The sequence below is a fragment of the Pelodiscus sinensis genome, chromosome 1 (assembly GCF_049634645.1).
Source record: "Pelodiscus sinensis isolate JC-2024 chromosome 1, ASM4963464v1, whole genome shotgun sequence".
Taxonomy (NCBI): domain Eukaryota; kingdom Metazoa; phylum Chordata; order Testudines; family Trionychidae; genus Pelodiscus; species Pelodiscus sinensis.
In genome coordinates this window covers 228,403,545-228,421,268 of record NC_134711.1, presented here as the reverse complement: position 1 = coordinate 228,421,268, position 17,724 = coordinate 228,403,545, and the positions used below count along the sequence as shown (strand labels likewise).

The 17,724-nt window shown below is 44.4% G+C and overlaps 1 protein-coding gene across 5 annotated transcripts in view; it reads right to left on the bottom strand.

Moving 5' to 3' along the window:
* The window catches only part of TMEM131 (transmembrane protein 131), a 160,926-nt gene that overhangs the window by 124,724 nt on the left and 18,478 nt on the right, over window positions 1–17,724 (bottom strand). For all 5 annotated transcript variants that reach the window (XM_075916530.1, XM_075916531.1, XM_075916529.1 and 2 more), the window contains exon 2: window positions 10,787–10,848. In XM_075916530.1, the coding sequence (XP_075772645.1) occupies window positions 10,787–10,848 (62 nt within the window). The remainder of the gene's footprint in view (window positions 1–10,786; window positions 10,849–17,724) is intronic.

Here is a 17,724-nt window from a genome sequence, read left to right as displayed (position 1 = left end):
ATATGCTTTACCATGGTATCTTCACAATGGTAAGTTGACAACTCAGGATGCTCTCCTGTCAACTCCACTTACTCTTCTCATTTTAGTACCGTATCAGAGTAGTTGGGAGAGTGCTAAGTGGTTGATCTACCACATCTAGTAGATGCGCTATAAATCGACCCCCACCAAACTGACTGCTGCTCATTGATCCAGCCTGTAGTGAAGACATGCCCTTACTACTTTTTACAGCAGTCAACTTTTGAGAGGAATTCCACATTAGAGATTTTAGATTTTTTTTAGTGATTGTGTAATAATTTAACGGTTACACGATTACTAAAATGATCCCCATGGCAGAACCAGTAGCCAGTGTGCTCCCGGCTGCACTCCTGGGAAGCCCCTGCCTCCCCACACTGGATGATAGGTGGAGCTCCTGATACAGAGGCAGAAAGGGGGGGTTGTTGCATGTAGTCATTTGAATTAACCGATAAGCCTAGTTTCATCAGTTATCATCAGTTAATCATTTAAACATCTATACACTATCCCTATTCTGCATATCTATGACTATAGCAGAAAAAAAACCAAACACTGACTGAAGAGTTTTAGGCTAAATAAGTTATATCTACCAAAATGCTAATGTATGAAGCCCCAGATATGAAAATCACACTCCCTGAGTGACACATTTTTGCTGACAGAAGTGATAGCGTGGACAGTGCTATGTTGGTGGGAGAGCATCTCCTGCCAAATTAGCTATTGCGCTGCTCATTGGTGGTGGTTTAGTTAGGCCAACAAGAGAGAGTGGTTGCATAGCGAACTTATGGCAGCCCTGCTGCATCAGTACAGCTTTGCCACTCTTAAGATCTATATCACAGACATGGCCTTAGAGTGAGCTTGAGGTATCTGAACAATTAACAGAAGAATATAGAGTGTATTTATTCTTTGCGAGTAAAATGTCCTGCACTAGCAGTAATACCTAACAGCCATTTAAGGTGAGAAGCAGATCACTGGCCTAGAAGATAGCTGCCCTACTTGAGTGCATAAGAAAACCATTTGACCAAAATTCCCTCCAAACATTCATCTTCTGGATTGCCTTGAGTTTATGATGAATACCTTTTTTGGTGACAAGGGCAGCCCTTAGTATACACTTCACAGCTACTGACAAACAAGCACATTTGAAGAGTTTATTTTGAAAGTTAAAGGTATTTGTCTTTGTCTTTAAAGATACAGTTTCTCAAATGAGAGGTAAAGTGTCATTCAGCCTTAACATAGGTCACATCTTGTTGACATACAGCAATTCTAGCTTATTTCTATATATTTCCCTTTCCTTGCCCTCAAGTATATATCTCTTTCAGTAGCAGGAGATGCTGGCAAACTTTTCAGACAGCTTTTGAATAGCTGCAGAACTGCCAACATCCATCTTGTACAATTTGATTATTTTGACTTGCTAAATCCTCTTGGAAAGGTTTATTTGAGACTTAAGTTTCTATTGTGGAAAAAAAGTTAAGGTTAGTGTAGTGTGAAGTTTTCACTGATGTTGTTTGGAATAACTCACAGGCCATCCCAAAGGAGGCCCAACAAAAGCTATACCACATTACAATTTTAAATTTATTTTAGAGCAAGTTTAATTTTAGGAAATCTACAGATACAAGCTTTGTTATTGACTAAGTTGTTCACCTCTAGCCAGTCTCCCTTTGTTACCATGACAGTAAGACATCCAATTGACAAACATAAGTACTATCAACATTTTGAAGATCTAAAATTATCACCACTCTTTGAAATTGAAGTTATACTGTCTTGAATCAAGACTAGAAATTAATGCTGTAAGGCGGAAAGTCTAAAATGATAGTTGTCTACTGGTGTAAAGATTTTTTTAGCTATTCTGACCAAAATATCAGATTATAAATGTACTCACCCAAGACTGAAAGTTGTCATGTTTGCACAATTTTCAATCCCTGGTTTCACCTGATCCATATTTTGGAGGGAAAACATTGAAGTTCACTGGTACTTTAAACAGAAGCTATTTAAGAAAGGTCAAAGATTTAGACCACTGTATATAGTCCCTTAAGACATAGATTGGGGTCCAGAACATGGGAGGATGTGACCAAATCTGCAAAATTTACACAGCAAAACCCTAGTTATCACGTTAATTCAGGTATACATGTCAATCTAAATATTTGCTCTTAAGTCGTCTACATTGTTTCTTTAAGGCAAGCAGATCATCATAGCAGTGCACAGGTGAGCATTACTTTTTGCTGGGAGGTGGGGCACCCTAAGAATTTATTAAGTGGTCAAGCAATGCACTCTTCCATGATATTATTGAAGGAGGTGGGGGGGGGGAGGTCTGGGATGGAGGATGAGTGCAGAAGTGAGCTTAGAGTAAGGGATTGAGATGGAGGAGGGGGTGTGGGATCTGGGAGGGAGTTTATATGAAAGAGGGGGCTGTGACTCAGGCAGGAGACTGGGATGCAGGATCTGGCAAGGGGTTGTGACCTGGAGGAGTGGAATAGGCGGTGGAGTAAGGTCTGGGAGCAGGAGTACAAATGGTTTGAATTTCATGGGCTAGGGCTACAGCGGGAGGGGGTGGGAAGGGGGGGGAAGAGGGAGTAGGTAGGAGAGGGGGCTGGGGTGCCAGACGCAAGCAAATTATACTAAGCATTATAAACAATAAAGATACATTTTGGGACATTTCCCTTGCTTTTGGTGGTCAAAATCTCAGTGCAGTGATTTGTAACGGGCTCCCAACTAATATGAATTAGCAGTGTTCTACTGAAAGTGTATTTTCCAAGTGTGTGTGTGTGTGTGTGTGTGTGTGTGTGTGTGTATATCACACACACACACACACACACACACACACACACACACACTTTGGTCTTAAAAATCAGTAACAAGACTAATTTTCCTTTCAATATCAGTAGATAAAGAGCAAATTGTGCAACACACTGCACTTATGTAACTTGTTAATGTAAGTAAATCCCCTCCAGGATATAAGCTTGCTTCTTGCCTAGATATGCGCATTACTTCCTCAAAGAGAGGACACCAAAGAATGTTTAATACAATTTTTCTTTATATCAATTGATTTTGTATGCAGAACTTCAATAAATACCTGAATGCTTAAGTAAATACCTGACCTTCAGACAAGTTTTTTTTTAAATTAAAGAAACAAATTATTGCTATGATCCTCATTCTACAGCATCAAGTGACCGAGAAAGACTCTAATATTCATAAGAACTTACATGAAGCATAAAGAGGTGAATGCTCAGTCTTGAATAGTGATACCCATGAACAACGTCACAATGGTGCACCATAACACTACAGAAATAGACACTACATAGTTCACAGCTTTCATAAAAACAGCTGTTCTCTGAAAAGATATGCAAGTTGAACTTACAGTAAATACATTTTCTCTGGTGAGTTGCATTGGATCAGCTGAAATGTGTAACCGTGACACAACATCCTATTAAAATCTACAGAACTATGAGAAAAATAGCTTACTGTTACAGCAAGAAATCATCATAATCAAGTAGCTTGAGACAATATGCTATATAATGATAACTCAAGACAACTGGCCTTTGAACAGAACAAATATTTTGGCTTTTAGCTTTCTATACCAGATTTGATACGTACATTTTTAAAATAAGAATAAATCACTGAAGTTTGTTTCTGCTTTCAGAGAGTGTGAATAAAATTTGACCTGCAACGAACGATGCAAGCCAGTTAGTTTACTAACTTACAATTAAGGCTGCTAGAATACAAACTTTATACAAAAAAAGCTATATTCTGAATGTTAGCCCTGAAAATATAATCTGCAAGGGCATGACAAATTCTATCATTATGTACTATTGTCTAATTATGTGTCTTAATTTATATGTAAACTGTGGTGAGAATGAACCAAGCACTTAATAGAGCTTAGTACACAGTGTACACACTCACCTCATTCACTTAAATGGTGCACCTCAGAAAAGTTTAGAAAAAATATTTCTATGACTATACGGTTTTCAGAAATAGTACATGAACAGATAATAAGACTATTACACACATACACAAGGGGTACGTCTAGACTACAAGCCTCTTTCGAAAAAGCCTCTTTCGAAAGAGATTGTCTAGACCAGTGGTTCTCAACGTGGGCCATATGGCTCCCCAGGGGGCCACTCCTTACTTCTAGGGGGCCACATGGAAAAAAATGTAACATTAGGGGGCCACAGTAAGTTTCTGAGGGGACCACCCAAACTTAACTGCCAGGCATATGATGAGGCTCAGAAGGGGACCATGAGCAAAAAAAGGCAATCTGGATGCTCTCTTTCGAAAAAGCCCAGTTTGTGTTCAAGCGCACCTTTTTTCAAAAGAGCACTTTTGGAAAAAGGCGTTCTTCCTCATAAAATTAGGTTTACCGCTGTCGAAAAACCCGCCACATTCTTTCGATTTAATTTCAAAAGAACGCGACAGCAGTCTAGATGCAGGTGACTTTTTTTGAAAAAAAATTCACTTTTTTCGAAAAAAAACCTGTAGTCTAAACATAGCCAAGGATACATAATTAAGGTTGCATGAACAACTCTGACTGATATTTTCCAAGTGATCTTATAAGGGTACTTTAAAATTCTCAGAAGTTTGAAGAAACTTTCGAGTATTTTGCCAAAAATAAGACTGGTAATGTTTAGCCAAATATGTGCAAACACCCTACCCTTAAATGGTCCATAAACAAACACAGTTCCTGGACAATAACTATTGCTAGTGCTACAGTTACAAATATATGCCAAGAACTTTACATGATTATGGTGGCATATGAAAAACTGTTAGTACATGATTCAACAACATTATCTCTGAGCCACCTGCATACACATCTCACAAATCCCTGAAGTATGTATATCTTTAACTATGGTATGTATGATTAGATGGCTATGATGATAAAGTATATAAACAGGTCTGGTGGCTCTCAGTGGTATTAGAATTTGTAGGGTGAGGCTACACATTCTAATTTAATAACTAAATACATATTTGCTACTTACCTTTCCTAGTCATTTGCATTCTTAAACCTTAATTGCAACAATTTTAATTTGCATTTTATAAAGGTTATGTTCTCTAATCAATTATAATTTGAAATATTTTGAATGCAAATTGTATATAGTGTCAGCTGTACATATTTTTATTATAGCAATGCATAAGGACCAACAGAGAAACCATTGTGCTAGATGTAGTACCAAAAAAACCCACTAGAACATAAATAATTAAAACTGCCATAATACTATAATGGATAGTGTTATATATTGAGGAAGCTTCATTCTATGGAACTAGCTGTTTTTACATGGTACAGATTGCACCTCTAACAACTATGGTCTGACATGACCACAGATGTTCCAGGATCAGAGAGTCCCAGCAAAGCCTGGGGGGAGGGAGGGACAGCAGGGGGACCAGCAGCAGAGTGCCTGAAGTGACCTCCCCTGGTCCAGAAAAAAAAATTCTCATCTGTTACCAGTCAGGTCACAAGATTGCCAGACCACAGAGGTCCAACCTGTATTAATCAAAATGCAACAGTTAGGGATGTAAAATCCCCATTAATCAGTTAACCAATTAAACCATAGGGTTAACCGATTGCTTGGGCAGTCACTGTTGGCTCCCCTGCCTGTGGGGGGAGGGAGGGCAGCAGGAGCCAGCAGCTGGCCCCTTTGTGGGAGGAAAGGGTCAGTTTATGCTCCACGCCCCCAGATCCTGGCTCCCACAGGTGGCAACAGCAGCTGGCTTCTGGCTCCTGGGATCCCCAAGAGGCTAGAGCCCTCCACCGGTGATGATCCACAGGCAGGAGGGCTGCTCCCGAGTATTGGTTAACCGGTACAAAGTAAGCATCAATCAGTAAGGTGATCCCTAGCAACAATTAGTGTTTTATATAAGAAAAATAAATGATTGACATCATTAAATTTTGAAATAGAAACTAAGCATATGCATACACAGAGTTATTTTGAAATCAGGTCAGTTATTCTGAAATAACAAAAAGCGTATCTACAAGACATTATTTCAAAATAATGTCTAGCTGGAGAACTTCTTACTCCAAGACTCCTGTAACCCTTATTTTACAATGAGTAAGGGAAGTCAAAGGAAGAGTGTTCTTCCTTCGACTTCCTTCTGCGTAGATGGCGCCAAACGATGAATTAAGCTATTTCGACTTAAGCTATGCAATTGACTTTTGCCCTGCTTTGTAGACGTGCCCTAAGTCACACAAAACCACACTGTAGTTAGTTATGAGATTTTTTTCTATTTTGAAGATAAGATTTCTTACCATCTAAATTTTTCCTAAAAAGTTTAGTTCAAAACCAGGGAATAATTTGGAAAATGTGACAAAAATCTAGAACTATATTTTTAATTTAAAGTACATGAAAAATTAAGTTTTCCATATGTTAAAGTGCTCGCCTTTTCATCTCGCAAATACAATGTAGACTATAATGTTGAAAAGAGTTTTAACAATTAGATTTCCTGAGAACTGAATCAGAGTGCCACTTAAATCTGACCACAGATACTGCTAACTGTGATACAAAGTAAGCTAAATGCCACTATCACTGACAAAAGGACTAGGGAGATCTCCACATTGCCCCCATGCTAACAGTGACACCCATAAACAGTTTCACACACATGCTGAGTTTGCCTGAAACAGCCATGAAGTCTTCAAATAAGTATACTGACAATGTGAGAGTTCTTCCTCAAAGCCAGACTTCGAAGAGATCCTTAAAAACTACAAGGTCTTTTGGGTAGGGACTGTCATTCACTATATTTCTAGATCACTTAGTAATTTGCACAACAGGCCCTGCCTTTAGGCACTACAGCAACGTAAATATTAAATATCTTCTCAATTCCTGATCCCTTGTTCCCACCCCAGGGGGACTCTTAAGCAGCTAGTGCCACACAAATCTTCCCATTTTCTGCTCATTGATATTCAACTCAGTCCTCTACAAATGTGAGGTTGCCTCTCTCCTCCAGTCCCACTCCCAACTCTAGGCTCTCTCTAGATGTTTTCCCCACCTTTATGGCATTCTATTGCACCACTCCTGTCTCTAGTTCTACCAAGGTCCATCTGGATGAACAGAAGGCTGCTCCAATTCCCTAAGGCTACCTGGCTGATTATGATGCTTCAGCTAGTGAACAGAAAAAGGAAGTCATTTCTGCTGCCCAATCAATTAACAAGCAGTATCCAAGAGTGAAACACTGCAAAACACTTTTGAAATTTCAGGTTAGAAGGTAGCTCAAATACCCAAATGCTAACATTGTGAGCGCAAACTGTTTCTTGGGTCCTCCGAGCATCAGAGAACTTTAGGAAAATTTTAAGTTACTGATTACTTGACTAACAATAGATGCAAGCATTATTGACCTGCCAGCATAGTAGGTAATATCACTAAAACATGAAATTAACCAATGAATGCTACATTCTTCATCCACTTCCTGGCTGAACTTAATTGGTATAAGCCACTGAGTGGAAAATCTTGGCCCCTGGCTTGCCTGGATCCAGGCCCCCTCCTTGGGCCTTTCCCCCCTCCAGTATTGGTGAGCCAGAATTAGCGCTCCAGCGCTTCACCCCCCCCCCCCCCCACACACACACACACTTTGCTCCTGCACCCTACTTCTCACCCAGATCCCTCACCCTCAGGCCACTCCTGCACCCGCCTTCTCACCCAGACCCCAAACTGACACTGTGCTCCTGCACCCTCCTAGACCCACCAACCCCCAATCCACACCTGAATCCTCCCTCCTGCCCATATTCTACACTCCAAGTCTGCTTCCTGGCAGCCCCCTCTCATATACTGAACTCCTCATTTTTGGCCCCACCCCAGAGCCTAGGGGGGGCTCACAAAGTCTACTAGCCCCGGATCCAATAGGCACTGGTGTGTGAGGGGAATGCAGGGAATGTCTTTCTCCTTCTCAGTCAGGGGCTACATCAGTGAGGTGCTGAGTTTTAACAACTTTTTTTGCTTCTCACCTTTGTGCAGCCCAACTGATTTTTCTGTTGGTGAGTGAACCCCGACACCAAAAAAGTTCCCCACCCCTGGTGTAAACCCTGGATTATTAAGGTTTTCAGTGGCTGAGATCTGTGAGCCCTGTGATGTATTTTATAACTGTTAACCAGAAACCTTTTATTCTTGATGATTATGTCAGTAGTAGGACTCTCCTAGTGCCTGTTGCAGTGGTCTCCAAGCTTTTTAAGCATGAGATCACGTTCTGAATTTAAATGTAATCCAGACTCTGATCTTGGGCTAAAGGATTCTGAGCTGAGCCTGGGGCAGGGGGTTGAAGTGCAGGAGGAGTACAGGGGGCAGGCCTTGGGAGGGAATTTAGGTGCAGGGGGACTCAGGGCTAGGGTAGGGGTTTAAGGTTCAGGACTGGGGCTGGGGTTTGGAATGTAGGCTCTAGTTGGGCACGGCTTACCACAGGTGGCTTCTGGGTAGTGGTGCAGTGGGGCTAAGGCAGGCTCACTCTGCACCATACTCAAAGCAGCCGGCAAACTCTCTCCATACTTCCCCTCCCCGCCCCACTCTGTGGAGGGAGAGGCATTCTGACATCAGCACCCCCTCCTCTTCTTCCCATGCCCTGCACAGCAAGCAAGAGGCTGGGGAGCTGCTCCATGGCAGAGGGCAGGAGCAGTATGGCACTCCTGAGAGAGGCAGCTGAAGTGATGGCACTTGACAGCCTCCTGGCCATACCCGTCAGAATAACCTGTCAAAGGCTCCGAGATCTACCAGTAGATCCCGATCTACTGGTTGGTGACCACTGTATACTTCAGCATTAATAGCTTTTCCAGCTCAGGTACACTGCAAGTAGAGTTCACAATCTCCATAAAACCCTGAAACAATTAACTGAGTCAAACTCAGAATTATATGGTTCTTTAACACCAAACTTGCAGGCACTACTGAATTTAGAGTTTAACTACCCAAAGACCAAGTGCCAAAAGAGCTCTCGGTTGTCATGCATTTCATCATCTTCCCATTTGTGCTAGCAATGAATGAGAAACATGGAACTTGTCTACATGAAGAAGTTGCACAAATTCATTTTAATCTGATTTATTTAGTTAAACTAATGCAAAACCCTAGAAGGACACTTATTTCAGCTGAAACCAGGCTTGTTTCTGTTTTTCCGAACTCAAAGTACCATTTTAAACAAGACATTAAAGTCAAAGTCAGAGTATCCACAGGAGGGATTTGTACCTATTTACAATTGATTTTAGTTAAACCTTACTTTTAGTTAAATAACTGCAACACACACACACGCGCGCGCGCACAGGACCTTGAAAACTAGACAGAGTTCCATGTATAAATGTGATTATGCACCCATATGCCTTGCCATGAGATTGTGCTCAATAATTTTTTTAAATGAGACCTTCAATTAGATCTCTACCCAAAACGGTTGTGAAAACCTCAAAATGGAGGAGCTATAGATAGCCTGAAACAAAAGCTTAAAGAAACAAATTACCTTGTTCATGAAAGGTGTTAACACCGAAATCCAATGACAGTTTAATCTCAACATGAGCAATGTCATTGCTGATCAATTTATCTGCATCAAGTCAAGGCACTATTGTTATTTTTGGATATAACATCAGGTACTAAGGAAGTACACTGCTGGCCAGTTGCCATCAAAAGGTTGTGAGAGCAAGAAACAAAGAACACAAAACAGCCCTGCCAAATGCAAAGGAACCTAAGTTATGAGCACTTAAGCTGCACCACTTGAATTAAAGCTAAGAGTGTAGCACAAATGAGGTACTGACAGCCAATGGTGTTTTAAGCCCTGCTCAGAATAGGTGTGTAGGACAGATCAATAACAGCACCTAAAACCAATGGCAAGCACGTAGAAAGTTTTCTACACTGATGGTGTCTCTCCTCTGCCACTCACTCTTACCACTAATGGGATGAAAAAGCAGTTGTAATGGTGGAAAATTTAGCAAAAATTATGCCCAGTGTAGACACAAACTTTGTGATGTCCATACAATTGCTCATACTATGCAGTTTAATTATTCACCTGCTTACAGCAAGACAACAGGAAAAAGTAGCATGTTGATGTCATTTAAGAAAATTTACCATTTTAGCAGTACAGGCAGTCCCCGAGTTACGTCAGTCTGACTTAAGTCGGACCCCTAGTTACGAATGGGGGGGACCCCCGCTAGTGCAGGGTACCTCGCCCACTGTCGCCGCCTCTGGCGGCGCGGGGGGCGCTTCCCCCCAGCAGACCAGGGAGACACGGAGCTAGTGCCCCCCTCCCCCAGCAGCCCAGGGAGACGCGGAGCGGCTTTTCTCGCCAGGGAGGACACGGGTGGCGGGACCACCGAGACATGCCGCGGTCCTGCCGCCCGTGTCCTCCGCGGCGAGAAAAGCCGCTCCACGTCTCCCTGGTCTGCTGGGGGAGGGGGGGCGCAGCTAGTGCGCCCCCCCCCCCCCCCGCCAGCAGACCAGGCTTTTCTCGCCAACGCCTGGGGCAGAGCAGCTGGGGTGCTGCCGGGTTGGTCCAGTAGCGCCGAGGAGCGGCGCTGCGGGACCAACCCAGCAGCACCCCAGCTGCTCTGCCCCAGGTGTGTCGATTCAGCCGCTGCTGGTCAGTTTCAACAGCAGCTGAATCTGGACGCCAGTTCCGACTTACATACAGATTCAACTTAACAAACCTACGGTCTCTATCTTGTAGATAACCCGGGGACTGCCTGTACTAATTTACTTAAATCAAGATCCACTAAACCAGAAGACTTTGAACAGCAACTAGCAAGTTAAAAAAAGATGAAATATATAGATGTGATAAGACAGAAGTGATCTAAAATTTTAAACTGAGATGGTCTTATTTCATGAATTTTTACCTGCAGTAGGCCTCCTTCATTGAAACGTAGCACTTCTATTATGCTATCCGACTGGATGAAAGCTGTGAAGTAAAAGGAAAGCTAATTACTTACAGAAATATATTTTAATTCCATAACATGAACAAATGCAACTGGACGTGTTATATTTGCCCTCTAGAGTTTATTTGAAAACTACAGTTACATGAGTGTTCAGCTCCCACCCCCTGAAAATCCCAGGCATTTGCCATAAGTGAATAGGACCCTAATAAATTCATGGCTCATTTTGTTCATTTTCATGCTCCTATGATTTAAAAAAAAAAAAAAAAAAAATTCCTGATTTCAGCTATTTTAATCTAAAATGTCACTGTCTTGTAATTGTAGTGATCTTGACGCAAAAGACTTGCGGGGGTCCAAAAGGTTATTAAAGGAGAGGCTGCAATACTGCTACCATTACTTCTGCGCTGTTGTGGACAAGAGTGCTGTCTTCACAGCTGGGCTCCCAGCCAGCAGCCAATACTCTCTGGTTGCCCAGCTCTGAAAGCAGAGCCACTATCAACAGCAGTGCAGAAGTAAGGATGGCACAGTATGGCAGTACCACTGTTACTTCTGTGATGCTGCACGGGTACTGCTGTTATAGCTGTGAAGACAGCACACAAGTAATGATGGTAATACCATGACCTCCCCTAAACTAACCCTGCAACCTCTGTAACTCCCTTTTGAGTCAGGACCTCCAATTTGAGCAAAACTGGTTTCCCCTGTGAAATCATGTTGCTTGTTAACTATCCAAAGCAGTAGTGGGCAATCATTTTTGATGGAGGGGACAGTCAGCCCTTAGTGCCGGCCCAGAGGACAGCACTGACTTTTCTCCCAGCCCTCAGAACTACACTGAATGGTACTACAGCGCTTCCACAGCAAATCAAAGGGGCCGGGGCCTCTGACTGCCACTGCTGTAATAGCAACAGTGGGAGCCAGGAGCTCTGGGAAAAGGGGGCAATTACTCCTTTTGCCTCCCCCATCAGCGAGCCTGCCCTGCGATGTAGTATAAGGTAAAAGCACACAAAAGACCAGATTTCACAATGTGTTTTCATGGCCATGAATTTGGTATGGCCCTACCTATGAAAGATGAAGGGCAATAACAAAAGCTTCCATACCACATACAGGCAGTCCCCGGGTTACGTACAAGATAGGGACTGTAGGTTTGTTCTTAAGTTGAATTTGTATGTAAGTCGGAACTGGTACATATTGTAGGGGAAACTCTAGCCAAAAATTTTTTTTAGTTTTGGATAGCATAGGGAAAGGTTAACTCCCCTCTAATGTTTGTTTTGCTGTCTGTTCCCCTGTTCAGAAGATTTCACATCTATTTCTGTCCCTGTGACAAACTCAGGACTAAAGGAGTAACTCATCAAATACCAAACAGCTCTGCACCATGCTTTGAGCTAATAGCTTTATTTCCACACACCACCCAGGGTTCTAGGAGGAGGGTCCTTTTTTTGCTAACACAATGAGGCCAGCACTTTGTTTGTTTTGGTGGAGTCTTTGTTTGCCCAGGGAGCCCAGCATGTATAGGGGGAGGAGGGGCGGAGAGGCTGCTTTTGTCTGCTGTTCGGCAGCCTGTTGCTCAGGGGAGGGGGCAGCCTGTTGCTGGCAGGGGGGAGGGGGGAGGCGTGCAGGATGCGAGGCCGCGGGGGGGGGGGGGGCAGCGGGCGTGGGGAGGCACTTTTCCTCTGCCCGGCAGCTCTGTGGGATCCCTGTCTCTGTGGCCAGCTGCTGCAGGCAGAGGCCAGTTGGAGCCGGCCGAAGAGGAGGAGAAGGTGGATTCTAGGACCCAGGTGAGCGAGCCCCGGGGACGCTGCTGCGCTCCGGGAGCCCGGCATGTATAGAGGGGAGGAGGGGCAGAGAGGCTGCTTTTGTCTGTTCGGCAGCCTGTTGCTCAGGGGAGGGGGCAGCCTGTTGCTGGCAGGGGGGTGGGGAGGCACTTTTCCTCTGCCCGGCAGCTCTGCAGGACCCCAGTCGGAGCCGGCCCGAGGAGGAGGAGGATCCTAGGACCCAGGTGAGCGAGCCCGGGAATGCTGCTGCGCATGTGCGGGAGTTGCCTCACCCCGTTCGTATCTAGGGATCCGACGTAAGTCGGATCCATGTAAGTCGGGGACTGCCTGTATTAGTGACTCATTTTCTGTTTATCCCTCCAGAGATGCACAGCTCAATATCAAGTTCTCTACAAAAGCACTCTAATTTTTCTAGTGTAACCGGAAGACAGTTAAATTACAAGTTAGCAACTCATCCAAGTTGCTTATTCATCAAGAAAGCACAACCATAGCTAATCAGCTACACTACTGCTATTTTAATCAATAAGCATCAGTAGTGAATATCATGGTCAAACACTTAAATGTAACTGAAATAGTAACAGCCTCATTCTCAAATGTCTATTTTAAAACGGACTAGAACTCATCTACTTTAGTTCTCTGCCTTCATTTTGACTTCCTTTATATCCTAAGATTTTAGAGTAATGAATAGCTACAGATATACAAGAAGAGTATATTATGAAGTTCAATAAAAAAACAAATACTTAAGGTTCATTTCATATCAGAAATAGAGATGGTCAACAAAGTTGAAACATTTTTCCCATAAGAATTTACTAGTTCATCAAAATCTAAACATTTGGAGGAAACTGACTCAAACTTCTGATGGAACCATGCCTGTTTTCCTGCTAGTTCATCCATCTAATTCTGGGGCAGCCCAGCCATGCATTGTGCCTTGGAATTGGGGACTACTAGCTACTTGAATCCACTGATGTACTGTGAGAGACAGATTTCCCAGCTCCCAAGTCTCTTGGTAGCCTGTAGTACAGCCAGAAGTTCCAGTCTCCACCTTGGAGAAAGTGCACTCAGGGCTTCCCCTCTTCCTGGCACCTTATGACCTGGGTAGTCCTACTAGTAAGGACCAAGAACTTCCAGGCTTTCTAGCAGCCCATCAGGGGGCCACTATGGAGTCAAGGAACTTTGTAAACCCTGGCCACTGCTGACTGGAATTAATAAATTATTAATTTCACTGCTGCTCACAAAAGTGGTAGAATTGACCAGATTTGTACAAATTCTATCTGCAGCTGCCAGGGCTTCCAGGGTCATCCTCTTCACAGCAGCCAACTAGATAGGCAGCTAGAGGTGCCAAAGAGCAGAATTCACTTCAAAATAGTACATTCAGTGTTTTAAAATGAAACCAATCACTGAATTTCAATTCTGAACATTTTAAACCAGGGGTGGGGAATCTAAGGCCCCTTGCCTGGATCCGGCCACTGAAACTCAGGGCTCCTTCCCCTACCCCAGCATTGGGGAGCCTGTGTTAACACTTCACCTCCACCCCAACCCAACCACCTTTTCACGGGGCTGGGGCACACAAAATCCACTAGCCTGGTTCCCACACCCCTAAGGCCCTACGTACAAGGGGAACGTGAGGGGTGTCTTTCTCTCTCCCAGTTGGGGGTCATATCAGAGGTTCCAGACCCAAAAAATGGTTCCCCATCCCAGTTTTAAATTGTGATGTTCTATCTCATTTGAGGCAAAAACCCCTCACATTTGTGCAGACCTGAAGTTTGGTTTCCCAATCAGCTCTGACTATAAAGAACTGCAAGTGGTCTGGTAGCACTTTATATAGACTAACAAAACATGTAGACGGTATCACGAGCTTTCATGGGCACAGCCCACTTCTTCAGATGACCAGAGGGTGAAGGATGATGGGAAAGGAGTGGTAGTGGAATTCTCTTTTAAAGGGAGGCATTTAATTAACATTTTAGTCCAAACATTGTCCAGCTCCCTTCAAAGTTTGATTCACTGCACAATATTCAGCCACCACCACCAAGAGAGAGAAGTAGTCAGCCCAGAGTTATACAGTGCTGCCATTAAACCAATAAGAAAGCATTTTTGGCCTCTTTGCTTCTGTTTCAGCAACTAAAGCAAAATATACCATTATCCAACTTATTTATTCAATCTAATTATGGAGTTTAGTTTATAAAAAGTCTCAAGTCTAGTCTATTAATATGGTGCTATGTAAAAATCAGTACTTTAATGTAATTGCTGATTCAAAGTGCTTTCAAATAATTTTGCTAACAAAACATTGTTTTCCTTACAGTGCAGCTATGGAAGGAACAAGCTACTCTATCCTGCCTTACACACTGATAATATTTTGCATTCCAATTTCAGAATCTTTATTATTGATAACAAAGAACACAGGTTGCTTCTGAATTCTCATGGAGAATTTACAAATTAAGTTAGAAAAAGCTTGGGTTTGTTTTTTGTTTGTTTTTTTAACTTGTAAAGTAAGAAGAGGATACAGATCTCCATGATGTCACTTTACAGCATTGCATTGCCACTCAACAAACTTCAGAACTCAGAAGCAAAGTTTCAAATACAAGGTTGCAAATATAGACCAGATCATCCTAGTATGCTTTAGTGTACTGTGGAGTAGGGATGCAAAAATGTGTTTACAAATGTAACTGTGTAACTGCTAAAAATGATAGCAGTTACACCATGGCAGGCTCTGCAGTATAAAGCTTAAATAAGCTTTATACTGCAGAGCTGCAGCAAAGCCACCACCCACAGGAGCAGGGCCGGCAAGGACTGCCCAGGGAGCCAGCGTGTAACCTGCAGCGGGAGGAGGGAAGGGCCAGACCCACCATGGACAGTGGCTGCTCCAGCAGGCCTGACAAGGCTGGAGCAGCGTCCTGCCCAGGTTGGTCAGAGAGCTGCTCCAGCCTCTATAGGTTAACCAGAAACAGAAAGCCTCTCTCAGGGTGAGGCTCACTGGTTAACCTTTTACATCCTTAATGAGGTGCTCCAAATAATTAATTGTGGTGTAAAGATGGTCTACAGTATCTTATCAGTAGACCCCTGCAAAATAGGGATGTCAACCTGTAGTCGACTACACAATTAACTGATCAGCGTAGGCTTATCAATTAATCTTGTTGATTACATGCACTTCCCACCCCCTTGCTACCTCTGTGTCAGAGGCAGGAGCCAGTGCCTGTGGGGAGCCAGTTTTTAAGCCGGCTCCCCAAAAGCACCAGATCCTGCAGAGCCGCCTGCCCTCCCCCACCCCTGCACTGGTGCCTCAGATAGAGAGGCAGCAGTGCGGAGGAAGGGGGGTGTACACATGGGAAGTCAGCTCTCAAGCTAGTTCCCCACACATCAGCCTATGCAGAGCTGCCTGGTCCCCCGTACTGCTGCCTTTCTATCAGAGGCAGCTGCGTGGGGTGGGAGCACACTGGCAGGAGCTGATAGGTGTGGGAAGCCAGCTTTTAAGCTGACTCTTCATGCATGCTGGCTCCACAGAGCTGCCTCCTCATCCCTTGCTGTCTCCCACAGTGGCGGTGGGGACAAAGAGGGCAGGGGAGACAGGCACCAGCTCTGATTCTCCCCACCCCACTGCTGCCTCTATTGGAGGGAGCAGGGGAGGCTGCCATGGACCAGCCTCTGTTTGCGACAGCCCCAGGCTTGGCATAGACAGGGGCTGTTCTGTGGGATGCCGGCGCAGCCTCCGGCCATGGAAAGCTCAGGCCCCTCATAGGCAGGCACTGTTGCCACCCCACGATGCTGCCTCTGTCTTTTAAACCGTTTTCCCTCACAGACTGGCTTCCACCTGCTACCCTGCACTGTTGCCTCTGTTACAGAGGCAGCAGAACGGTTTGGCAAGGTGGGCTGGGAGTGAACTGGCTGCCGGCCCTACCTCTGGAGACCATTGAATAGTTGTGTAACTGCTAAAATGTCATATGGTTACACGATTATTCAATTACACTATATCTAACATCCCTAATGCAAATCTGCAGGTATTGCTTTATAGTCACACGTTATCTGCAGATATCCGTGGACCATTTCTGCTGATAGTAGCATGGATACAGAAACACAGGGCTCACCGAACCACGGCAAACCCCGCTCGCCAGCTTTGCTGTCCGGCAATCTGCACATGCACAGATTGCCCAAACCCGGCTCTTCCGGGTTGCAATCTACTCGCCACGGGCAAGAAGATTGCATTATTTGTCGAGCCCTGCAGATACAAATTTTCTATCTACACAAACCTCCAACAGTGAGAATCCTGCAGGCAGTTGTGAGGAACCATAGTACAAATCCTCAACCTGATGTGGGCAGAGTATCTGAGGGACAGGGACATGGGCCAGAGGCTGCTTGGGGCCCCCACCTTGGGTATGTGGAGGGTTGGCAGTGGCTCCACATACCTATCTGCCCAGCTCTTATTTTGGCCAGGAGGCGGCTCTAAACTGGCTACAGCCAGGCTGGTAAAGAGCCACTCTGCCCGGCAGCTGTGAGAGGAGCCTGGGTCCCTCCACCTTCCCTGGGCAGGGGGCTGCTTGGATCCCCTACCCAGAACAGGTAGAGGGGTCACTGTGGCTCCCCACAGCTGCCAGTGATCCCCTCTGAGGACAAGGCCAGCATGGAGTCCAGACAGGCAGCTATGTCAGATCCTCCACCTGCCTGTGGTATGGTCACTGAGCAGCCACCCCTGGCCATGTCCCCGCCCCCCAATTCCCCACCCAGATGAGGGTAGGTGGAGGACCCACAACTCTGCGCAGGCTCTCCACAACAACATCCCACATGGCTCCCCCAACCCAAATTACAGCTACGAGGCATCACCTTCCCATCAGCCCAGCTACCTGAAGAGAATCCTGAAAATCTGCAGGTATCTGTGGATATCTGCAAAAATTATCTGCAGATCAGATGCAGATACATGTTTGTGTAACAAGGCAGGGCTCTATTTAACAGTGACAAGAGGAGGAATAGGTCATCCAGTGTCAGCCTTAGCTTTGAATTAGCTAGCGTGTATTTGAGTTCCAACCTTAATGTCTTCCAAACACTGCCGTGTAATGTTAAATATGCAAACAAAAAGTCATGAATGTTCTTAATCTATTGACTGTATTTTGTATTACAGAGTGCCTATCATTGTCAATCAGGCAC